Source organism: Aotus nancymaae, unplaced genomic scaffold (genome assembly GCF_030222135.1).
Source record: "Aotus nancymaae isolate 86718 unplaced genomic scaffold, 86718_ANA_hifiasm-v0.15.2.pri h1tg000161l, whole genome shotgun sequence".
NCBI classification, from domain to species: Eukaryota; Metazoa; Chordata; class Mammalia; order Primates; family Aotidae; genus Aotus; species Aotus nancymaae.
In genome coordinates, this window is record NW_026988576.1 from 52,770 (window position 1) to 78,585 (window position 25,816).

Below are 25,816 nucleotides of genomic sequence, written 5' to 3' on the forward strand. Positions count from 1 at the left end.
AAAGAGTTCCTAGGGAAGTGAGGCCTGGATATCTCTTCTTTGCAAGTATCTGTTTCTGCCTAGGAAAGACTCTGGGAGCCCATTAATACAAAGGGCCCATTTACACTCACTGCAAGGCAGGGGGCTCTGGACAGGTGAGTAAGGTCCCTGTAGTTCCTGACTTGACAGGCAGATTCTCACTGCAGACTCTGAGAGTTATGATCTCCTTGTGGGTAGTTTCTGGTTTGAGGGTGATTTTCTCTTTTTAGTGAGTGGATCAGCATTGCTGTAGGACCCTATCATGAATTTGTCTGGTGTTGGTGCAGCTGGAATCATGATTCTGATATAACACGTGTGGTTCAAGGCCAGCCTCATTGTATGATCTGATGGTAATACCAGGATGGAGTTACCAGCCAGTTGGGAGCAAGCCTAAGTTGGAACACAGGTCGTCTATTTCAATGAAACCTTGTCTGTTTATCTCATCACATTTTGTGGTGATAATACACAAGCCCCAGAAATAATTATTTTCATCACATAACAGCTACTCCAACACATACTAAACTCTATGCATGAATGTCAGCCAATGTAGCGAGAAATACTGTCCTGATTAGTTAGGAATGTTTTTTACATACAAATTTTAGGTAGTATTATAAAGTAATAATAGTTTTAAAGATCATACATACTAAGCTTTATTTCTTCATACTGTTTTCCAAGTTATAGTAATATGCATTCTGGAAAGAATGCTTTAATGTCGATTCCCAGTAATGAATCTAGTAGAAGGGAGCCAGAACTTCTTATCACTCAGCACAGGTTTGCGGGGGTCTTCCTGGCATGAATCTGTCCACTAGCCTGTGAGCGATCCTACCTCCAGCTCCCAATCTTGAGTTGTGTCATTTACATATGTTTATGTAATATATGTATCAATAAATACTATTCCAAATGCTTATGTGTTTTTATACTCATCATGTTACTGTATAAGATAACACAGTCTTATAAAATACTTAAGCAGGTTGATGCTTCATTTCAGGACATCTTCTAGAAAGTAGCCTTAAAAGCATATGTTCATAAGGCATTCTAAGAAGATTGGTATACTTTTTATTTTTTCCAGATTTTTAATAAATGTGTTCTTAATAGATTAATGAATAATAATGAAAAAGTTTACTCTTTTACCATTTATCCTTTAGACTGTGATTTCTCCTTTAGAGATCACAAAAGATATAAAGCTGTTAAAAATAACAGTGTTATTTTCACCTTTTTGTAAATGTTTATACTTATCCTTTATGTTAAATACTTGAAAAGAAAAGAAAGGACTACTGAGCTAATAAAAATTTTTTTTTTTTTTAGAAATAACAATAATGTCTTTGACATTATTTATAAGTATATAGATACTCAAAGCTACTTTCTGGCAGAAAGTATATGCTGATGTGATGCCCAGAACATTAATTCATTTTTTTAAAAAGCTGCTTTTTGATTAATATAATCCCACTTGTGTTTAAATATATATCAACATTAATTGGTGTTACCTTAAGATTTTAGTGACTGCAGTCTCCTTTTCCAGAAGGTTCCTTGCTCTGATGCTGAAAACAGACTTGCGAAGCTGAAAATTATAAGAGTATCACTTTAGTTTTGGAATGTTCAGAAATAATACACTGTCAAATCATTCAATAGATGACATTGTTAAAACATGGAACACGAATATTTTTCACTAAAGCATCATCATACAATCGATTCTTTTCTATTTTTACTTTCATTTGGGCAGCGCCATGAACAAACCTGTGAGGCCCCATGTCTCAGCCACGGATGGGGTGCATTGGCTGTGCCTCTCTGTGATAATGGCCCTCGTCTGAACAGGCTTTTTCAGTTTCCAAAGACTTTAACATTGACGCTCATGCTGGACTCCTTATTTGTCTTTGACTGGTGCAATGTTCTCTAATCCGTATTATGTCTGCTGCAGGTTCTTTGCCTGTAACCCAACTCTAATCTGAACAAGGAGTTTAGGAGTTGCTTTCCTTGCAGACATGGGGACGAATGAAATGGCCGTTCGTGGTTTCTTGCTAGTTGGCGATGATAAAATTACTTCAGAGAAGAGAACTAAGGAGAAAATCATCCTGGATGCTGACTATAAATTTGAAGATACACTCCCCAAGCTCAGTTCTGTGTGGCTTGCTAGTTGCAGAAGTCAGATTGGTGGATGGTGTACAAGGAGTTAAAGCAGGCAGAAGAATAGCAAAGAGAAAACAGGGAAGTGGGCCATCATGTTCCCATCATAAAAAATAAATAACTAGATTCATAATAGTAAATAACTAGAATAAACGATAAGTAACTGGCAAGTGTGACTCCAGGAGCCAGACTGAAAACAGTAATTGAGACCTGTTCATTTTGATCATTAGATTAGATTTACTGAGAACTTAGCATGATATTCGTGACCATAGGTGATTTAGGGTAAATAGAATTTGGAGTTCTTGGTTTCTAGAAGTGAATAGCCTAGATAGGGAAACAAGGGTGGGACACATGAGATCACCGGTGACCAGTGCAGTGCAGTAGACAGAACAGTGCTAGATGACATGTAGAGTGGAAAAACGATGAAAGGAGCTGGAGCTCTCTGCGGTGGAGCAGTGAGTCTGGACTAGTCGGCAAAGGCTTCATTGAAAAAGTGGAGGTAATACTGGGCCTTGAAGGAAGGCTAAGACTCCTAAACGCAAAGGTGGCACCGGACGAAGGACTGAAGTGGACGTATGTGCACAGGGCAAGTTAATTTGGTGCAAACTGCCTGTATAAGTGCTGTGCTAGCCAGGTCTTGGAACCAGGCAAGTGGAAGAAACCATACAGAGCATTCTGTGTTTCAAACAAAGTTGAGGAGGGAAAAACACCCTCAGAAGACAGAAAACTCTGTATTCAGTAAAAACAGACCACCTCGTTTGTTCTTTTCAACAAGGGCTAGGCATGTTGAGGTACAAACCCACAGCACCCCATCCCAAAAACAAAGCTATGAACAGATGCTATAATGTCAACCAATGTGTCCATAAAGCCACAGTGGAGAAGAGCCAGAGTCACAGACAGGTCTTTTTAGTCACAAATGACAACCTAGAAAACATCGTAACTAGCAATCCACTTTTCACATTTTACAGCAGATATGTGCTAAAAGGTCAGGCCCATTGACATACTGGCAATTTCCCCCTCATGAGCAAAGGTGGCTCATTCATTTTTCTGTTCAAAAATTTAAAACTGAATTGGTTTCATTATTCACCAGAACACTTAGGAGGAAAGTTAATGTGTGGATGAGGAGACAAGAGTGGATGCCATTTATTGGAAATTCCATTTCCTTGGTAGCTCGTACATGCTATTTCCAATGATGTCTCGTGAAACTTTCCTACTTCTCTCCTCCTGTAAAGAGTTGACTTTTGGCATGGATTTAACTCCTCTGAGTTGACAGCGCAAATCCCAAGGAAAGGTGCTTGAGCTGCTTTTGAGGACGGAAGACTCAGCTGGTGGCCCCATCATCTGGAGCATCTGCTTTTTAGACACCTAAGAACACACATAGTCCTGAGACAGACCCAGGCACAGAGGCTGTGACACTGAGTTTTAAGAGAGGACTCCAGATCCCACAACTCTTATTTCATCTTCACAGGACAATAACATGTATTAGTTGTCTTCCCCTCAGTGGAAGATGATAGTCTGAATCCAATCACTTACCTACTGCCCCTGCAATTTCATGTTAGGAAAAACCTTTGGGATAATATCTGGTACACTATTGCCTAAATGATTTCTGCCCTGCACAAGAAGATTGCTAAAAGGCTACTGAATGGCCTCTGTCCTGAACTTGAACTGATTAAGACAAAACACAGTATTAATCCATACAAGGGAGTACTTGAGAACTGTTCTTATAACTAATGCCAGAGGTAGCAGAAAAAGAAATATTATAATAGAAAAACATCAGATTTAGCTTTGGGATGTACTTTTTTTGAGACAGAGTCTCACTCTGTTGCCCAGGCTGGAGGGCAGTGGTGTGATCTCCGCTCGCTGCAACTTCCACCCTCTGGGTTCAAGCAATACTCCTGCCTCAGCCTCCCTAGTAGCTGGGATTACAGGCGTGCACTACCACACCTGGCTAATTTTCGTATTTTTAGTAGAGATGGGGTTTCACTATGTCGGCCAAGCTGGTCTCGAACTCCTGACCTCAAGTGATCCGCCCGCCTCAGCCTCCCAAAGTGATAGGATTATAGGCGTGAGTCACCGTGCCTGGCCTTTGAGATGTTCTTAAAAGAAGGAAAGGACACGCACACACATATATATGTCTTCTTTCATCTATTTATACATACACATATTTGATACATATTTGATGTCCTAGATATGTATTTAGATCATTACATACTTTAATTGTTTTTTTCTACTAAATAAAGATGGCCTATAGTGATTATCTAGTTATTCCCTTTGTTTTTCTTACTTCTATAGCAAAGCTTTGCATATTTTTTTTTGGTGAAGGGCGTTCTTAGACTGCGCTAGTCTTCACAAAGAACTCAGAGCTACACTGCTCTGCATTGCCCTCTTCTGGCGCTAAAAGATATTGACAATCACCTGAAATAATTAGCAAAACAAAGAATACTGAGATCCATTTCATGATAAGTAATTTCAGATCTGGAATTGTAAATTACAGCTATGAAAGGAGTCAGTAACTGCTCATTCTGGATCTAAACATATCAGAGATGTGGAAATAAAAAAGAAGGGGATGAATGAGGTTTTTACAAAGAGTTTGCTTTGAGAAAAGTCAGATACGTTGAAAAAGATTTTCTTTGGTTTTGTTTCTAACCGAAAATATTCAGCTGCCTCAGGTAACAATTCTTCGACAGAATTAATAAAACAAGTAAATTAAATTTAAATGATCAAACAGTATAGAGATATTTTAATAGTCTTGAACTTACATGTTTCCAGAATTACATACTTTAACACATAATTTAAAAGCTTCAGTTCAATTCCCATAGAGTTATTTGTGATTGAATAATTTGGACCTGAAAGACATTCGAATGTATGAATTATGCTGATTTTTTGGCAATGTCTTTGAATTATTTTAATCTACACTAAAAAAGGATAATCTACAGGTTACCCCCTTTTTTTCTTCTTAAAATAGAGGAAACTTGGCCATTTGACCTGTAGTTTTCAAGAGTCCGGATTTTTTTTTTTTTTTTTTTTTTTGACAAGAGTCTCATTCTGTCACCCAGGCTGGAGTACATGCAGTGGCATGATCACGACTCACTGCACTCTCGACCTCCTGGGCTCAAGCGATCCCCCTGTCTCAGCCTTCTGAGTAGCTGAGACTATAGGCACATGCCATTACATACAGAAAAGTAAACTTTTTTTTTTTTTTTTTAGAGATGGGGTTTCTTCATGCTGCACAGGCTGGTCTTGAAATGCCTGGGTTCAAGAGATTCTTCTGTCTTGGCCTCCCAGTATACTGGGATTGTAGGAGTAAGCCATCACACCCAGCCAAGAGAGAGTCTGGATTTTGCTGAAAGCACACTCTTGGTGCAGTTCAATACACTCCTCTATTTCCTGAAAATTGGCAGCTGGATCCAGAGATTTCATCAGACAGACTCTGGTTTGATCTCTTTGGCAAGGCCATAGGTAGTGTCAGATTCTTCCACTGAAAGGCACCGAATGTGCTTCTTTTTGTGATGTTCATTCCTCAGACCCATTGATTTCATTCAGTTTGCAAAACTGTCATTTCTTTTTCATTTATTAGCTGGGATAGTTTTACAATGAGGTGCTTTCCCTGCTGGTTACCTAGTAGCAAAATTGGTATGGAAAAGCCAAGATAAATGCTTGATTATTGACTTTTACTTATTAAGTTAATTTTATATGGCTAAGTAAAATCTGTCATCCACTTAAGGTAACCAATTACCATTTTTAAAATGTCATTATGAACTCAAGATTTAAACATATTTGATGTTTAATGAATTTCAGTCCATGTCAATTATCATTCTTACTGTAAGTCAAATTATCTTTACTGTGCTCACTGGGAAGTTTTTCAAGTTGGTCAGTCCATAGGTTCTTTTTATATGACCCTCGTAGTCTTTGACAAATCTTCCTGGTTCCTAGGTATGACAAGATGCTCCAAGGTCATCTTGTACACTTCCCATGAAAAATCAACCGTTTTCTTCAAGAAGCCCTGGCTTACTTATTGGAAAATTGAAACATAGGGTTTCAAACATATCTAGAGTCCACTGATGCTCATTGCTATGGAGTTGGTCACTGTTTCAAGGATTTTGCATGGGTTTATTCTGATGTTTTCAATTTAAATTCAGGACTCAGGATTTTTATTTTTACCTAAGCTTTTCTATATGATATCTGTATCTCCTGTTTTCTCCACAAAGAGCACTCTTGATTATCAAGAGCACCAGGGACGCCAGAATTACATTGTCTCATAGTGACTCAGTTTTATTTCGTATTTCATAAACAATAGTCTCAGAATAAAAATACATAACACAACCAGGAAAACTACTGAATGTTTTAAGGGTTTGCATATCTTCTTACCATTCACCTCTTCATTTGTATATCTGTACTCTATCCATATTAGAACAAATAATTATTATATATTTTATTCTTCATGCTGTCCCTATGTAGTCTTTTTTTTTTGAGACGGAGTTTTGCTCTTGTTACCCAGGATGGAGTGCAATGGCACGATCTTGGCTCACCACAACCTCCGCCTCCTGGGTTCAAGCCATTCTCCCGCCTCAGCCTCCCGAGTAGCTGGGACTACAGGCACGCGCCACCATGCCCAGCTAATTTTTGTATTTTTAGTAGATATGGGGTTTCACCATGTTGACCAGGATGGTCTCGATCTCTTGACCTCGTGATCCACCTGCCTCAGCCTCCCAAAGTGCTGGAATTACAGGCGTGAGCCACTGCGCCCGGCCTGTAGTATTAGTTCTTACATATGACTGTGAATTTTTATGCCAGATGTTTTAAGAGTCCCTTTTGGAGTTCATGTAGGTTATCTGAAGCATGTTTTTTAGTAGATTAAAGGTTCATTGAAACAAGATAACATATCTTACATTACTCATATTCTTCAATCTTGATAATAGTTTCTCTGACCTTGAAAGTTGAAAGTCAGTTTTCTGGATAGAAAAAAATCTGGCTCAGATATTCTTTCCCTGGGCATCTTATATATGTAACTCTACATCCTTCTGACATAAAATATCACTGCTGAAAAATCTGATGATAATTTAATGTTCTTTCCTTTATAAATCACTTGTTCTTGTTTGGGCTAGATACCAATTAAAAAAAAATTTTTAAATCCTGTCATTTGTCTGGTATATGTATGGTTTTTAATCATTTACATCCAGTATTTTTAGGTGTGTGCTGTGAATATGTAGTTTCAAATCTTTTTATGTTTCAGAAAAGTTTAGTACATGTTTTCTTCTCTTGCTGTGGTTTTTCTTCTTTAGGGACACCTATAATGCAGATGCTGGACTTTTGACTTTCTTCAATTTGTCATTTTTATTGCAAATCATTTTTATCTCTTTCTTCATTCCTTTTTGATTTTAAAACGTTTCTTCCTCTTCATTTTCTATTTCTCACTCTTGGATCATCTGAAGTCCCTTTATGTTCCTTCTAGTTTAGTCTTCATTGCTTTACTTTATAACTTTTCTGAGTTCTGGCACCTCATTTCTGAGTTTTTCTAACTTTCATTTATGTTGCTATTTCAACCTTAGGTAATTTTTATGTCTTTTAACTAATTTTTCAATAGTATGCTACAGTTTGAGCCGGTTATAGCATGTTTTTATGTGTTGCTTTCCTTGTCTACAGGGATAGTATTCTGCTCATTTTCTTTTCTTATAATAACGTTTGCAAGGAATTTGGCTTTGATAATTTTCTCTTTCTTATTTTTAAACAAAATTAGTTTGCCCAAACAGTTTAGTATTTCTCTGTTAACTTCAGAGTTTCCTCTTCTGTTGTTGTAATATAGTGATCAAATATGGTAGCTTTCTTTCTGAATTTCCAAGCTCTGTTTCCCAATCCCCCTTCCTCCACAAATTTTGTCTAGATCTCCTTTTACCCTTTCACTCGTGTCCCTGGTCTGTTCAATTTTGATTTCACTCCTGGATTTTTTTTTAAATCTCAGAATGGAGCTAAGACGTTCTACTTTTCCATGAACGTTGGATGCTCTGTAACTAAGCTTGGTTTCCTCCCACAGATACTAATACTAAGCAAATCACGTGGCTATTGGTTTGTCTATACTGCTTTTATTTAGGGTTTGTGGATTACTGAGTTTTATAGTAAATATTGACTACAGATTTGGGGTTTCTATATCTTGGTGTTTTTTTTTGTTTGTTTTCACGTGGGAATTCAAGATTAAACAACGATGTCAGTACCTCTATCACCTTTACAGAAGGCTCTAATTTTTTTCTTGTTGAATTTTGAAGTAGATTTATCACTTTTATTACTGTTTCCAAAAAACAAAATTTGTTTCGTTGATATCGTTTATCACTTCTTTCCCCTCCATTTGATTAATATCTGCTTTTCTTTTTATTATTTCTTTCTTTCTGCTATCTTGGTGTTTTCTTGGTTGCTAATTTTCTAAATTCTTGAAATGAATGCTTGGAAGATTAATTTAAGCCTTTCTTTCTTTACCAGATATTCATGTAGGGCTATAATTTTCCCTCTAAAAATGCCGTTAGCTACTTCCCACAAGTTTGATGCATCTTTTGTTCATTATTTTTTAGTTGTAGATATTTTCTTATTTTCATTGGTGTTTTTTCTTTGCTTATTTAAAAGTAGTTTTAAATTTCTGAATGTGTAGGGTTTGTTGTGATTGTTATTTTCTTGTTTTTAGGTTTCTGATTTTAGGACATTTTGGTCAAATAATGTCTTCTCTAGGACACTGATGTGTATGTTTAGATGTCTGTGTGGTATAGTAAATAGTTACATTTAAAAATCATACATGTGTTCTTGAACTAGAATGTTATTCTCTAGTCATTGAATGAAGAATTTTATAAACGCCCATTGCACATTTAAAAATGTACATTTTAAAACCTCTACATCTGTATTTCTTTGCTCCTTTCTGTGCTGAGGTGATATATACATATTTTAAACTTAATCTTCAAACTAATCCTCATAGGTAGGTAAGGTATTATTATCTCTTTTTTACAGATTAAAGATCTAAGGCTCAAAAAATTAAGTTGTCTAAGTTCACTCAGATAATAAATTGCAAAATTATTATTAGAACTCTGGGTCATGCAGCTTTAGTGTTCAAATCTTTTCACTACATTATGATGTCTATGTAAACTGTCACTAGGCTTAGTATAAAAAAGCATTTTCTAAACTAAACTATATTGTAACAAAATATTATCTGCTTGCCTTGAAATATTTGGCTTCCACATATTATGAACTCTCGCTTATCTCACATCCTAATGCGAAATCTAAACTAATCAACTTTTTGTTGGTTCTACGTGTGCATAATTGATTTTCAGAATAATGACCCTGAAGCACTGAGAGAGATTAATACATTTCCTAACTCATTAAAGCCAGTATGATCTTAGTTTTCATATTTTACATTTACTGATTCCTTAAAATCTGGGATCCATCAAAACTTTCAATCAATCAGAATATTAATTTGATTAATTCAATCACCCAGGAGTAACCACAGACCTATCTTGAATATACATCCCTTTGGGATGCTGCAATGCTTAGATCTAAAGAACCATAGCTTTCCCTAGAAACCACCTTCAGAATGAAGCCATCAATATTTACTTGCAAAAGCACACCACAAATATAAATATTCAACAGCTTTTTTGATTTACAACGTTAACAATACCTTTCTGTTTTAACTGGGAAAAAGTTTGAATGGCTCCATTTTTCTTTTCTCAAGTTAAAAATATTAACAGGTTAATAATAAATGGGAAAGTGGTTATAAAAACATAGGACTGTAAGATACAAAACCATGGTCCAATGAATACAGCTGGATGAATGTCATTCCTGCTAGAAAGGTGTAGTGTAATTATTGTAATGAGCCACTTTATTCAATAAGTCTCCCAAATAAAATATAGTAATTGGGAATAAGCAATTACTTAAAATTGCATGGGTTGAAGGTGGTATCTCATTTGACTAAATTTGAATTTTCATGTACCTATGAACTCAAAATTAATCCCAAAGTGCATATGACAGATCATGTGTGTGGCAAGATGTTTCTATAAAATCAACTTTCTCTGGAAATGACATTATGCTTAGAAAGAAAATTTTAAGAGGTAATTAACGTGAGCATCAGCAAGATTAAAATGTTGATATTATGGATGTATAGATAGGTGAATACGATTATAATTGCATGTTATGAAGCTTCGAAGAGTATTTTAAAATGCGAATTTTTTTAGATAATGGGTCAAGATTTTTTAGTGTAAATTATTTCAATATCATATGTTCTGAACCCTGTAAAGACACTGTGTGTAGGAGTTAAAATATGCATGTAAACATGCATGTACATGTGTGTGCACGTGTGCACACCACACATACACCAAATCTTCACTCTTCCTTTGGGGTCCAAGGCACCCAGCACAAGTTCATCCCTTCCCTATGTGAAACATCTTTTTATCTTTCTGTGAATTCCAATAGATTGTAAGCTTCTTAGGATATGGATAATGTATGCTTTGTTTATTACATTTTCTTTCGTTGTCTAGTACTGTGCATTGTTGGTGCTTGAAATATATTTGAAAATTGAATTAATTTCATATTAAAATATTACTTTCATTTTGTATTCCTTTTTCTGTTTCATATATTTGAATGTAGTTAGTCCTTGAAAATAAGAAATGTGAACGAGGTAAAAATTACAAAGAAGGACTGCTTCTTTTGAAATGAATCAACTCACTTGATATATGGGAACATCTTGTAAAATTAGAAACTAAACAATTTAAAACTTAGTTGATCTGATTTTTTTGCACTCGAATTTTATGACAGTGCTTCAGTCACTAACACAGTAGCCTGGGGTCACTGTGGTCAAATCTCTAACATCTTACACTTCAAGTAATGAAACTAATTGTGCAAAGAACGCGGGAAAAGCAATACCTTTGATTACTGAAACAAATTTAGATAGCTTTAACATACAGTACTTAATAACAAGAAACTATGAATATATGCTAGGTAGATTTTAATTATAAAAGTACAAGACAAAATGACTTTATATCTAATTTAAACAGGAAGGCAAAGATTGGAAATTTGCAGAGACAAAAAAAGATGCGTGCAGCTTTTGATTCTAGAGAAAATGTCAGATGCTTTTAACCTGTTTGTGAATTTAGAAATTTCAATTTCAATTTTTTTATTTTTTATTTTGAGACAGAGTCTCACTCTGTAGCCCAGGTTGGAGTGCAGTGGTATGATCTCGGCTCACTGCAACCTCTACCTCCCAGGTTCAAGCAATTCTCATGCCTTAGCCTCCCAAGTAGCCAGGACTACAGGTGTGCGCCACCATGCCCGGCTAGCTTTTTGTATTTTAAGAGAGATGGGGTTTCACCATGTTGCCCAGGATAGTCTCAAACTCCTGAGCTCAGGCGATCCGCCTGCCTCGGCCTCCCAAACTGCTGGGATTATAGGCGTAGAAATTCCAAATTTGAAATCCGTGGCAACACAAGGAAGCAGTCCTTGGTCTGTATTTATTTTCAGTTGCATTTGAACTTCAGGTACAGATAACAAGAACACCATTATTAGCAACAAATACAACACACTGAGACTAGCATAACACTTAACAGAAGAGAAAATTTATAAGCAAAACTACACTCAGAAGAGGAAAAAGTTTAAAAAGAAGAGCGAAAAGTAAAATTCAAAGATAGATTTAGCAGCAGCCTTAACTCCTTGATACCCTTTTTGTACACGATATAGAAAACGCGATTAGAAACCTTGTATATTACTTATAAAAAATTCTTAATCCTAGACTGATTTAGTTTGACTCTTAATGAACATTTTACTAAGGAATACAAACAGCTGACATATAATTCCAACATAAAAATGGTTCCACAATTAAATATTCTGCAAAAATAATCTCTGAGAGGGAATTCCTCCTCTTAGTTAGTTGAAGATAGAAAAATGTGTTTTTTAACTCAGGGCCCAGCAAACTGTTTCCATATAATAGTCCTCAAAAAATAATTGTTGGCTGAAAGGGTGATCAAATGATCATTTTCCCCTTTACTGTACCTAAGTTAGCTGTTCATTGTGAAGGCTTATTAAAGAACTATCTATATGCTTAGCAGAACGGAGGCTGACAAGAGGGTGCGCAGATACTGCCCTACTGTCGGAGAAATATTCACTGTTCATTATTATATGGGCTCTGATTCTATGCTGGGAAGTACAGGGGCACAGGGTGGAGGTGCTGGGACAGCCCTCGTCCTCCATTTATCTCAGGCCGGCGTGGCTCCGGGAGGTTCACTCATGCTTCCCAGCATACTACAGGTTCTAACATAGGAAATGGTGCATCCAGAGCCATCCTCAGGCCACAGGGCAGTGAGATGCCCTAGACTCAACCACAGGGGAGACCTTGGCCTTGACTGGATGTCTCACTTCGAAGGACGGAGTGGGCTGCCTTTATGACAGGGTTACTGGAAAGTCAAGTTCACATCTCACTTTATTAATCACCACTCTATTTAAGGAACCTAGAGTTTAATTTCAATAACATGGAGGAAAAATACAAGTAGAAACTGTTACTTGATTTCTTTATGCTTGGAAGCTGGAATAACTCCTCCCAAGATCCTTGAATCAGGAAGAAAAGGAACCTCTCACAACTGCTCACAGGAAAGGGGGGCGGGGTGGGTGGGGTGGAAGGGTGGTAGGAGGAGAAAGGGATGGGGAAATGACCACTTGGAAAGCTCGTTTCTATGGAGTCTCAAAGGACAGGGAGGAAAACACTTTCCTGTCTTTTCCTTTTAGGATCTGGGTCAGCCCCAAGATTTTAAAGATTTTTGTTTGCTGGTTGTTTTCTGGGAGAAGGACAGGTATTTTAAACTATATAATAAAGGTGATCCACCAGGGCTATTTTTAAAAACGTGGCTTCTGCAAAGTGAGGTTGCCATGGGAATTACTCATCCCTGTTCAAAGCCGGGGTAATTACTGGGAGAAAATCTTGCCTAATGTGCTCTTGTGTTTTCTGCAATGCTTCATCAGTCCCCAGCCCCCTTGTGGGACTGCTGTTAGTAGTTTTTTTCTGCCTTAACTTGCAGTCTTCAGGCACCTGGGGCCTCACTATTTTCCTTGGAAAGGGAAAGGTGATTCCCTCTAGCATAGCGGAAGTCAGAAGTTTCTCCTAGTACAAGATAACCATTAAGAGAACAGTTTTATTTTATTGTTCTTTGGTGCGTGTTATGAGAATCACCGGTAAGCCAGCCTCTAATGTTCTTTCTCTTTCATGCCAGTCATTGAAGAAAAACAGCCTCAATTTGCACAATTTGCAGAGTGCTGGGTGGTTTCTTTTTTTCATGTAGAGGGAAGAACCTTACCTGCCACTTTACTGTGACTAGCATTTCCAAAGGCAATTGGGATTTTAACGGAAATTTCCAAGTGCTCCCTGAAAAATACCTTATAAGGGGCGCTAATGGTGGTATGGTCTATAATCGGAATTTTTTGATCTGTGTTTATGCACTCTTGTTTTTAAGTGGCTTTCAAGTTTCTTAATAAAAATGGAAAAAGCTTGCTGTATTTATAATACAAATGCCAGACTGCTTTGCCCTCAATTTCTGCTTCCATTAAATCCTTATCACTGAAATCCTTTGAAGAGGGATTTTCTGCTTTAGATTTCCCTGACCCAGGGGCACTCAGCAAGGTTGACAAATCCTAAGGTCTTACGAAGAACACCAAGAACTGGTGGGAACTATTGCTGAAAATGGTGGATCCTGAAAGGAGTTAAGTCCACTTTTCTAACAACCTAGATCAAGTCAAAGCTTAAAGAAAGCCCGGATAGTAACAGGAGCAGCTTTCTTGCCGCTCCCACAGTAAGGTTCTTGGATGAACAGAAAATAGGTTTTTGACATTCCACTTTCCAAGTGGGAGCATTTACTCTGATAATGCATGCTGTGTGGGACAAACGGTGTTATTCCAACTGTACCCGGGAGGGATCGCTTCCTGTGGGTACACAGAGGGGCATGCCACGTTCTCTTTAGACTCCTCCTCAACCCTGAACACACCTGTCAGAATATTTTTACTTTTTTCTTCATCAAATCAAAATACCATGTTCAGGAAATGTGAGAAACAATCACATTTCCTTTTAGAGAGAAAATAAACTAATATTTCAATTTTGTATTTCAGGTAGAATAGTGTTACTGGTGATTGTTAAACGCATGTCACGGGTTTTGTGACTTTGGGCATAACGGCTATCAGCTCTAGGTTCTCTTCCTGGAGATAAGTGGTTACAACCACAGCCCAGACTTGTGGCTTACAGTCTGCTTTGGAAACAAAACAGAAAACAATCTGCTTCCTAGTCTACGTAAACTGCAATTTCAGACTCACTGGCTGAAGCCAAGCCACTGTCTTCCCACTTGTTTATCCATTGACATATGACCTTCTGTTTCCATGCCCTGTGCATGGAAAGTGTTGAGTGGATTGTAACTGAATAAGAGAGGTGATGTTTAATAATAATAAAAAAAAAAAGCCAGGCATGGTGGCCATGCCTGTAGTCCCAACTACTCAGGAGGCCGAGGCAGGAGGATCACTTCAGCTCAGGAGTTCAAGGCTATAGTGCACTATGACCGTGCCTGTGAACAGCCACTGCACTCCAACCCAAGCAATAGAGCAAGACTTTGTCTATAACAAAATAAAAAGATAGGCCAGGCGTGGTGGCTCACGCCTATAATCCCAGCACTTTGGGAGGCCGAGGCGGGTGGATCACGAGGTCAAGAGATCGAGACCATCCTGGTCAACATGGTGAAACCCCGTCTCTACTAAAAACACAAAAATTAGCTGGGCATGGTGGCATGCACCTGTAGTCCCAGCTACTCAGAAGGCTGAGGCAGGAGAATTGCTTGAACCCAGGAGGCGGAGGTTGTGGTGAGCTGAGATCGTGCCATTGCACTGCAGCCCGGGTAACAAGAGCGAAACTCTGTCTCAAAAAAAATAAAAATAATAATAAAAAAATAAAAGTAAAGCCTCTAAGGATAGTCAAGAGTAATACGTCCATACCATAATTTTTCACTAGAAATGTAGATGCAAAGGATGATCTCAGGTGAAATCTTATTAGTGTCCTGGAAGACCAAGCACAGAACAAAAACAGAGAGATGGCAGTCCTCGGGGAGAAAGAAGCAGATGGAAGCGTAACAGCTGAACGCAAAATAAATGGAAATTTCGCTGACCAAATATCTTAGTCGGCAAACTGAAAAGACTGTCTAGTTTGAGCAGTTCTGATGAGAAAAGACATGTAAGGTATATCCTGAGAAAGCTTCTGAACTCCAAGGATACATAGAAAATCTTACAAGTTTCCCCAAAGAAACAAGCAAACAAAGTCTACCAAAAAAAAAAAAAAAAGCCTAATTACTTTAAAAAAAAGACACTGGCATCAGACTTGTCATCTACAATCTTGGATTCTGCAAAGATAGAAGAATAGCATCTTTATGTGGCTGAAGGAAAATGAACACATGGAAATCCTTGAAAAAGAAGAGACATCCTGCAAAGAAAATCATCATCATTGTCATCAAGAGCAACATGACTGAACTACAGCAGAGAACCTGGGAACTGAGGGAGAGGTAAACGGGAAAAGCAGTATCACATGACGGGAGGGGAGGTGAGAAAAAGCAGGAGAAACAGGGGAGGTGAGAAAAAGGAGGAGAAAAAGGGGAGGTGAGAAAAAGGAGGAGAAAAAGGGGAGGTGAGAAAAAGGAGGAGAAAAAGGGGAGGTGAGAAAAAGGAGAAAAAGGGGAGGTGAGAAAAAGCAGGAGAAAAAGGGGAGATGAGAAAAAGGAGGAGAAAAAGGGGAGGTGAGAAAAAGGAGGAGAAACAGGGGAGGTGAGAAAAAGGAGGAGAAACAGGGGAAGTGAGAAAGAGGAAGAGAAAAAGGGGAGGTGAGAAAGAGGAGGCGAGAAAAAGAGAAAGGCAAGGGAATTCCAAAGGGCTTATTCCTGTGGGAAGGGAAAGAATGTAGAGAGAAAGAAGATCCTGGAGGATGAAAGAGTTGGCATTTTATTTTCATATGATCATAGAGAAATATGGATTTCCTAATAAGCAAAAGAAAAAGGGCAGTAACAATGTAAAGGAATAAAAAATACACTAGGAATTCCAACGTGAAATACTTGCAAGTGAACTGGATGTTTTTGTAAACTCTACTGCTTAATCATTTTAATATTAAAGAACAATTATGAGTCATTTTCTAACTGAATTGATACTGATTATGTGATCAAACTGATATATAGTTTGATACTGTGCATACATACATAGGTATATATTTATATGTATGTGTGTGTATATATAAATGTGTTTACTTATTGTATGTAGACATACATTTTATGTCTCATGTCTTTTTTTTTTTTGAGTGGAGTCTCACTCTGTTGCCCAGGCTGGAGCGCCCAGGCTGGTTGCAGGCTCAGCTCACTGCAACCTCTGCCTCCTAGGCTCAAGTGATTCTCCTGCCTCAACCTCCCAAGTAGCTGGGATTACTGGCACCCACCACCCTGCCCAGGTAATTTTTATATTTTTAGTAGAGACGGGGTTTTACCATGTTGGCCAAGCTGGCCTCGAACCTCCAACCTCAAGTTATCCACCTGCCTTGGCCTCCCAAAGTGCTGGAATTATAGGCGTAAGCCATGGCGCCCAGTCCTTATATTATTTTTTTAAAAAGTGAATAAATGAAAAATTACATTTCTTTACCTAAATTTGCTTTATTTATATGTGATTCCCTACTGATACTTTGCTGTAGAATCTGAAAAAATTTTTTTCCTGTCTACTTTTCAAATGATAACAAAACAGATAAACTAGATCAGGAAGATCATGAATAAGCTCTTGTGTCTCAGTTCCTGCCACATACTAAGCATTGAATAAATGGCAATTCTCTGGACTGATTTTAGAGAAACCTGCTCTGGTATTCTCCCTGATGTAGTAACTATCCATAAGCAGCTGCACTTGCAGAAGGTGACAGGTCATTGCACCTGGACTGAGCCTTGGAGATCCCAGCCCTGCCTTCTGCACATGAGAAAATGCAGATTTGGGAGGCTCCTGAATCTGACAAAGTCCATTGGCTGCCACATGGCACAGTTTAAAACCTTATGTGGAGAAATGCAAAATTTCAACGCATAAAGTAAAAAATGTTAGGTTTCATGATCACTTTCACAAATGAAATTTTTTTTTTCATTATTCTCTTGAGAAATTGGATTCCAGGACCCTTAAGAACTCTGCGGCTCTTTTCTCAAACATACGTGCTTTTTAGAAGCCTGCTTATTTGAAACAGTGGATCTTACTTTTTGGTCAATGTATTTGTTGTCCTCAATCGCCGAGCGTTTTGAGTGGTCACAGGATGAGGAGGAGGTGGAAGGGAGGCTTCTCAGGAGGCAACACGTGTCCTGTTGCTGGCGGTCAATAAACTGCTTCATAAAACTCTCCCTTTGCAAATGAAGTACACGCACTTCAGGCATTATTAATGGAATAGAGCAAGTGACAGCATTTTGCAATGATGAGTTCGCGTGAGCAAAGATAAAGCAGTGACAAAAGATCATAGAAAACTAGATTATGACTAACATACTTCATTAGCGACAGCTTCCTGAATCTCAGTGACTCCTGCTTAAAAAAGCAATGCCCTTGAAATAATTTTTAAGTAATATTATTCATTAATTGATGGTAGGTTTTTGAATCTTATTGTGGTAATAAAACACATTTTTTCCCCCTCTAAGACTTGGAAGAATTTGTTCCTCTCTCTAAATGTCCGTTTATCATAAGAATGATTAAGAAAGAATTTTACATTTTAAGACTCAAAAGCAAGTGCCTTCATCTGATCTTCAAAGCATAATAAAAATTCAAGTAACATCTCTTCAAATAACCAAATTCAATTAATTTTGTTTTTTCAAATCAGAAATGCAAATATATTTCTATTTGAATTTTAAGTATTATGGCACCACATCCAGTCTCATACTTTTATAACCCCTATATAATGATTTTTAAAACTAGTGACATATCACTATAATTGTATTTGTAATTTCTTGAGCTAGAACTACAAGAATTTCCTTTTATTATTAAAAACAGGTGTTTAAAGCATCTTTTATGCATTTGCTTAACTGGAGGGCAAACGGTAAAACATCAAATTAGTATGAGTGGAAAAATGGCATGGTTGTTCTTTTAAAAAATGGAGGACAAAGTATATGGTAACCAGGCATGGTAGGTTAAAGAAACGCTGTAGTGGTACGAAACCGGGACAGCGGTGGTTTCTCTGTTTTGTTGAAAATAAAAGTGCCACAGAGGCAACTTTATTCTTACGTGGTTGGGGTCAGAGACTGACGTCTACCTGCCATCCCTGCAACACTGAGGAGCTTCGCCAGTTTGCTGGCAGGTCCCATCCCCGAGGAGCCATCTCAGAAGCGATGGGAAGTAGCCTTCTTCCTTAGGCTACTGCAGTTATAAAGTGACTTTTTTTCTGAATATATTGCTTAAAAGAGTCATTTTTAAAAAAAAATACAGGTTGAGGTAGTAGAAAGATAAATAACAAAATAGAAAGAAATCCAACCCACAAACACTTAAAAGAAGGGTTAACTCAGATTTAAGATAATGAATCTTTTACAATGTATGTGAAATATGCAATTAAAGAAACACTTCGGTACCTGATTTTAGGAACTGTAAAATCTGAAGGAAGCTTTGAGATTTTCACCATTTGCGGTCTGTTTGGAAATTTTTCAAAAATTCGCAGGCGCAAAGGGAGCTTTTCTTTGGTGTCCGCATTTGCTTCACTTTGCTTTAACTAAAGAAAAAATAGAAGAAAAAAAGGGAGATACTATCATATATAAATTACACAAAAGCAGTTACAGAATGGAAGCAATACTAAGTAACTACATGAACTGCCAGTAGATGGCAGCAAAGGCCTATCAAGTATATGCCATAAATTGCTCCTTGAGCTAAAACTTTTGAGTTACAGAAAAATTAAAACGAAAACAAAACTTAAAAAATACTAAACCAGAAAACATTTGAGGAAAACTTTGTTATTTTATTCCTAAAGATAAGCTTCTTTTCACCTCAGATATTTTTAATGATTTACTATTAGTCACACATTTAAACAATAAAATTTGTCGTACACATGTATAATGCTAGAATTAAAAATTTTAAACACCACGAAAAATAAAAAAAAATTAACTACAGACTCATACCAAGTAGTGGTATTTGTGAAGAGATACAATGGCAAGAGAATTGATTATGTCATTTGCAGATTAAAAAAGAAAAGCTCAAAGCAGAAATGCCACATTTGGTCCATACAGCAAGAGTTTCGCATTTTGCTGTAAACATGCTTGCGAATGATAAACTAAGGTGCCATACGATACCTTTGTGAGAAATGACAATCAAATGGATATATTTAAGAGCATATATTTATATTTCTACAAATTGAATTTCAGGGAAGCTGAGGTTTACCATCATAAACTAGAACCAAGGCTGAAGTAAGACATTAAAATACAGACCGTGGCTTGCAGAATTCATGCGACGCTTTCCTACTCTCTCTCTTTCTCTCCCATTGCTGACGTCTCTTGGAGTCCCTCTTTACTTCTGTTTACCTCTCCCCTCTACCGCGTCTACAGACTGGAACACACTTCCCCATGTCTGCCCTGTCTTCTGTCCCGGCTTCGTAAACTGCATCTTCGCTGATCCCTTTCAAAGAATACATTTAATTCAGGCTGCCTTTTTGGAGGGATTTGGGAGGCAGGTTTCAAAAACCTTCAGCTCATTTACCTCCTTGTCGGGTATGCTTTTACTTTATAACCACAATTTGTCTTAGGAGTTGTGTAAAGATAAACATTAGAGGCCAAGAGAGCTTTTAAAACAGGAAGAGAGATGGCAATGCATCTGTACTACACGGGGAAATACGATCTGGCTAAAGAGAACACGAGGGCTTCTTTTTGGGGAAACATCCCGTTTCAATATGATGGATGACTTAACTATACAATTGGTTGTGAGCTCATGATGAGATTACACATCCTGATTTCTGGTTTTCTTATTAGGCTGCAGAAATTGCTCTTACGTTTTTGTTTTGTGTAACATAAACATTTTCCTTAGCCATGTGTATGTCTGATTTGATTCTGTGGGTAGCCTTTGGGTTTTCTGTCTTAGATGGTAATCTTATTCAGAGAAGAAGTCACCGCTGTTCACTGCCTTCCTCCCCTGCTAACCGGAGCGCTCAACACAGTAATGTGTGCAAAATGGCATGTTCTCAACACTTCGATGGTTATCATGACGACAATGGCAAGGAATTAACTCCCAAAGGCACAAAACAAAAACCAGTAGCATCTCTGTGAGGTGCAGACAATTAGAAAAATGATTCCATACACAAATAAAGAGATTTTCTAGGAAGAGACTTGCTTTCTAAAAGTTGATACGAGTAGTAGAAAAATATTTGTCAGTGACAAGTAGAGCAGAAACAGAAAACGCAGTTCATTGATTAGATCACATCAGAGTGTAAGGCAGGTATATCAGGCCAAAGGTGGTAAGATAGAGCAGAAATAAAGTATTTGTTAATTCATGCATTTGCTGACTCTTTTTTATACACTGATACTGTCACTTATAAATCAAATCTTATAGGTCGGGTTCTGTGCCATGCCTAGCCCAAATCTCAGGTTTTGCGCAGGGTATATCACAATAAATAAGTCACTGCACTGGTCTTCACTGAGCCCACAGTGTAGCTGGGTAGACAGTTCTATAAACAGACAATGATAATAAAATAGAACGGCCACTCTGGTAGATACAGGAACAGAGTTCTCGGAAACAGAAGGTAGAGAGCAAAGAGAGAAATAAGAAAAAAAAAAAAAAATGAAGGTACTACTGCTACTCCGAGAGATTTCCTGGGCAGCAGAATACAGACGCATGGTCAGAATAGTTGACTTGGGGGCTTAGATGTATCAGGACTGGTATGTGTATTTTATGAGAATTCAATGTCTTCAAAGAGACACGGAGGTAAATGGCATATTAATCGGGACATATCCTTGAAATGAAAACAACGAGCTCTTTCCTAAAAGCCTCTTGGACTGCCCACTGCCCCCGTCCCCACCAGTGCCTCCCTGGCCAATGATACCCCTGGGTTCCTGCACGCCCTGCAGCAGGCTTTCCATCTGTGTAGGCTCTTTCTTTCCTTCCTTCCTTCTTTCTTTCTTTCTTTATCAATGCACCCTTTAAAAAAGTGTTTGTTTTTTTTTAAATTTCTGAAAGCAGCTTAATGTGAATCAAAAGCAGTTCCTGAGTAACTGCAGTAAACAGTCTTCAAAAATATATATGTACATACACATGTACATATATATGTGTACATATACATATTTGCAACTTAGCTCATTTGGTTCTGCCTTAATTTACCTCCCCAGCATTTAGTCCCTTCTTTCCTTTCAGTCCCCAATGTGCAAGTACAATAGCATCAGCTCTTTCTAATCTGTTCTTCATTCTGTGGTTACTGTAATCTTCTCACACTGTCTTAAAACCTTTCAATGGCATTCCACCTCCTTTTTCTTTCTTTCTTTCTTTTTTTTTTTTTGAGATGGAGTCTAGCTCTGTCACCCAGGCTGGAGTGCAGTGGTGCGATCTTGGCTCACTACAACCTCCGCCTCCTGGTTCAAGCCTCAGTTTCCCCGAGTCACTGGGATTACAAGCATGTGCCACTATGCCTAGCTATCCACTGGTTTTAAAAAACAAAAATATAACTTTTTTTTTTTTTTTTTTTTTTTTTTTAAGATATGGGATCTTGCAATGTTGCCCAGGCTGGCTTCAAACTACTGGGCTCAAGGGATCCTCTTGCCTCAGCCCCCAGAGTAGCTGAGACTACAGGTGTGAGCTGCCATGCCTGGCCAAAATCTCAATGTTCCATCTGGGCTCAGAGGCCTGTTTTGGCCCCTGCCTGCCTGTCCAGCCTCATCTGGCCCCATCCCCGCCTGTCCAGCCTCATCTGGCCCCCTCCCCACACCAGGTTCCAGTCACACCCTTCAGTTCCTCAGCAACTCTGCATCCTCTGCCTCAGAACCTCCGCCTCCTGCCCTCTGCTGGGCTCCCCTCACTTCCTGTTTCTCTTTTGAACTCCATCAAATTCTATTTGTTCTCCAGATTTCAGTTCCACTAGAAATTCCTCAGAGAAGCTTTCTCTGACAAAGTTTTCCTCTTACAAGTTTGTAACATGTTAGGTTGAATCCTCTGATATTGCTGTTTGTATGGCTCAAATCAGGTGAAAAGTTGCAATTTCTTATGGTTTAGTTGAATCCATATCGCATGAGATTCCTAGGACTCCTGTCACAAGTCACCACTAGATCATTAGCTTAACACAAGAAAAATTCCCTCTCTCAGCATCCTGGAGGCTAGAAGTCAGAAACCAAGGTGCCAGCAGGGCTGTGCTCCCTCTGGAGCTCCAGGGCAGAGTCCTTCCTTGCCCTTCTCTTGTTTCTGGCAAGAGGAAGCCGAGCTTGGAGTCCCTTGGCTTGTAGCTGCATCACTCCACCCCTGCTTGTCACTACCTGGCCTTCCTTGGCCTGTGTGTTTCTGTGTCTCTGAATCCGAATCCCCCTCTCCTTTTCCTTATAACATCAAACACTGGATCATCCAGAACAATTAACTGATTACCTCTGCAAAGACCCAATTTCCAAAGACGCTCTCATTCTGAGGATCCAGGCTGGACACACATTTTAGGGGAAAGCCATTACACCCACTGCACGTACTGTCGTTTGAGACTATATTGTGTGACCCCTTGAACAACAGATCTCTTTTCCCCGAGACCGTGAACTTGGTGAGGACAGGAGCCATGCAGGGCTCTGCTCATTATTCTACAGCCAGTGGCTGACACAGCACTGGACGCAAAGGTGAGCTGAGCAAATATTCAGTGAAGGAATAATGGCGTTGAGCAGGCAGTGGAACTCAACTCTAAACAACTCTCCAGCAGACAACTGGGAAATAAAAAATTTTAGATATATCCTGAAGGGTAGAGAGATCAGCATAAAATATCTATTGATTGATTGAATAAATTTGTTGGTGTGAAGTATGGGTGTCCTTAGATTCACAGAGGAGAATAAAATTAGATTCCTGTGGTGTTTAACCTGAACTCGTGTCTGTCATTGACAGACTAATGAATATTTAGACAAAGTACAGATATAAAAATTTTGCAAAGGTACATGTTGGGGAAATGGAAAGTTATATTTAATCAAATATCCTCAAATATATCATTTAACATATGGGGGATACCAACAGTCACCTTGTTTGCATGTTTTAAAAAATGGGTTTCACCGCATTCTAATCGGTATTAGAGATATTTACACTCCCCAAAGCTTGTATGCTCCTTAGGAACAAGATTCCATTTTAAATTTACTTCTATAGAACCTTCTGGGGAGTAGAAATATAACTGTAAATTAATGAATTAGAACTCAGCACGACTTGGTCATTGTACTGTAAAACTACAAAGAACAGATGAGAAGCTCTTTTTGAAGACTCAGAAGGTTCTTCATGATTGTACAAACCTGGCATCATTGCTCTACAGATGAGCAGAAGGGCCAGTTAACATAGAGAAAGATGAGTGGCTGCTTGAAGGGTGAATATTCTCCACAGCAGTGCCAACTGTTAGAGTCCCAAACTGTGAACTATCCAAATGCCCACCAGCAGTTGAGTGGAAAAATACGTTTTGGTTTATTTAAATATTTCAATGATATTTCAACTACATCTCAATGCAAGAATGGGGGTGGATTTCATAACATAACATTGAGTGAAGAAAGTCAGACATGACACAAGGGTACACACTGAATGATTCCGTGTAGATGAAGTTAAACCAGCAAGTGATGCTGACGTGTGCCGCTGGGTGTCCGCAGAGGGGTCGTCCTGGGTGGGGTGGAGAGGAAGGGGAGGCACTGGGAGGGAGTATGGACAGGGGCTTCTAAGGCACAGTCAGTATTTATTGAGCAGGGTGCTAGGTGTGTTCAGTTTGCAAAAATTTATAAAGTGCCTCTTTCTATATGTATGTTATAGTTCAGTTAAAAGTTTTTAAGAAGGGAAGATGATACAGTTAAGCAAAATTATTCAAATCTTACTTCAGCACTGTCAATCACAATAATGTTGACTTCTGTCTCCACCCATGATTTTGACCAAGCTACAAACAGAGACAAAGGAAGAAGGAGTAAGACAGGAGTCGACAGGGTGTGTGTTGGTGACGGGGGATGAGGTGACCATGATAGGTAAAGGATTACATGTTATTTTGAAGCCACTATAAAGTTTCTTTAAAATGTAATGAAATGGTATTCTACCTTTTATCCAAATTCTTTCCCCCTTTTTGCATTTAAGCAAAGATTTCCAAGATTAAATTTACTCTGATGCAAATGAGTGAATAATATGGATTATAAGAACTGGATATGAATTTTTAAGATCGTCATACGATACCAAGAAAAGAAGATCTTTTAATATAAAGTAATTATAATTGTAAATGTCCATTTAAAAAGTGTTTTAAAGATCATGATTCTTGACAGGAAAGAACCTAGTGGAGAGAATCCTAAGATTTTATTCTTCATATTGAAAAACCTAACATAAAGGACAGTATGAGGGAAGTTTATAATGGCTTCGGCTGAGCACGAAGCCCGACTGCAAGCGAGAGATCAAATGATAGCTTTGTCACGGATTCACATGGTAAAGAAAAGCACATTTGCAAGAGTGAAATTAGAATCAAAGAAACAGATTTCAGACCTTGAGCTTTAAAAACGTAAGTCATCTAAGCTCAGTGCTATTCTGTGGCTCAGCATCTGCCTGGCTGAGATATCATTGCACGTTGGGCGGCTGAAAGCCTCTGCTTTCCCTGTGCTTCTCAAGAGACTTGGGGTGTAATTGCTCTGCATGACACATACTGTGTTCTGCCTCATCGCTTAAATCTTCCTTATTTCAGCCTGTGCCTTCTTCTGTTAAAATATAAAACGTTATTCAGCTTCAGTCCCTTTCTGATTGCTGTGAGGAACAACGGAATCGAAGGATTGCATTAAATAAAAATTTTTGTAATTTTTTTTTGTATGATTTCCTAAAAGAAAACAATTTAAAAAAACATTCAGACTTGGGAGACTCTCATTCTGAAATCTAGTCTGTGTTAGTTTGAAAACTGTGCATAAATTTGTGAGTTGACATAACTGTAGAATATTTTTTGGTTGTTCAGTATAGGAAAAACAACCACATTATCTTCAATCAGGAGAAAGGAGTTCCTCCTCTTTGTTATGTGAGTAAATTAAGGCTGAATTCTCTTTGCTTCTTTACACAGTGGCTTTGGCTGGTTTTTCTGGATCTCTATATATGACATAGCAATTCAGAACACAGAATCTTCCTAAGGTGTAAACTATTATTTTTAAAGGGAGTTTCTCTTGCTAATTTGTATATGTGATTTTTACAACCCCAATTGCACACTCAAAACAGATGGGATATCTGGAGTAATGATTAAACATGTTAGTTTTGAATAATATCTCTGTGTAATTATAAAACCTTGATATACAAATAAAAAGAATATCCCTCACTGGCCTGTTAAATCCAATAAAGAATTTCTTTGGGAGGATGGGCATTGTCTTTTCTGCTGTGGACAAAAGGCAACCCACTCAAATTAGTGTACAGAAGACAGCGATACTGTACACATTTCAAATGTTTCATTTAAAAACATGTGTAAGTTACTAATTTTCCCCTTTACAAAAATATTTGACAGTTTTGTAAAATATTAAAA

General features: G+C 38.1%; 1 protein-coding gene across 1 annotated transcript in view; it reads right to left on the reverse strand.

The window, feature by feature from the left end:
* NALCN (sodium leak channel, non-selective) overlaps window positions 1-25,816 on the reverse strand; it is a gene marked incomplete at its 3' end in the record, with an annotated part of 335,842 nt that overhangs the window by 52,763 nt on the left and 257,263 nt on the right. The window contains exons 16-18 of the mRNA XM_064371774.1: window positions 18,738-18,874; window positions 17,388-17,529; window positions 1,503-1,576 (exon numbers count right to left, since the gene is read on the reverse strand). Of these exons, the coding sequence (XP_064227844.1) occupies window positions 1,503-1,576; window positions 17,388-17,529; window positions 18,738-18,874 (353 nt within the window). The remainder of the gene's footprint in view (window positions 1-1,502; window positions 1,577-17,387; window positions 17,530-18,737; window positions 18,875-25,816) is intronic.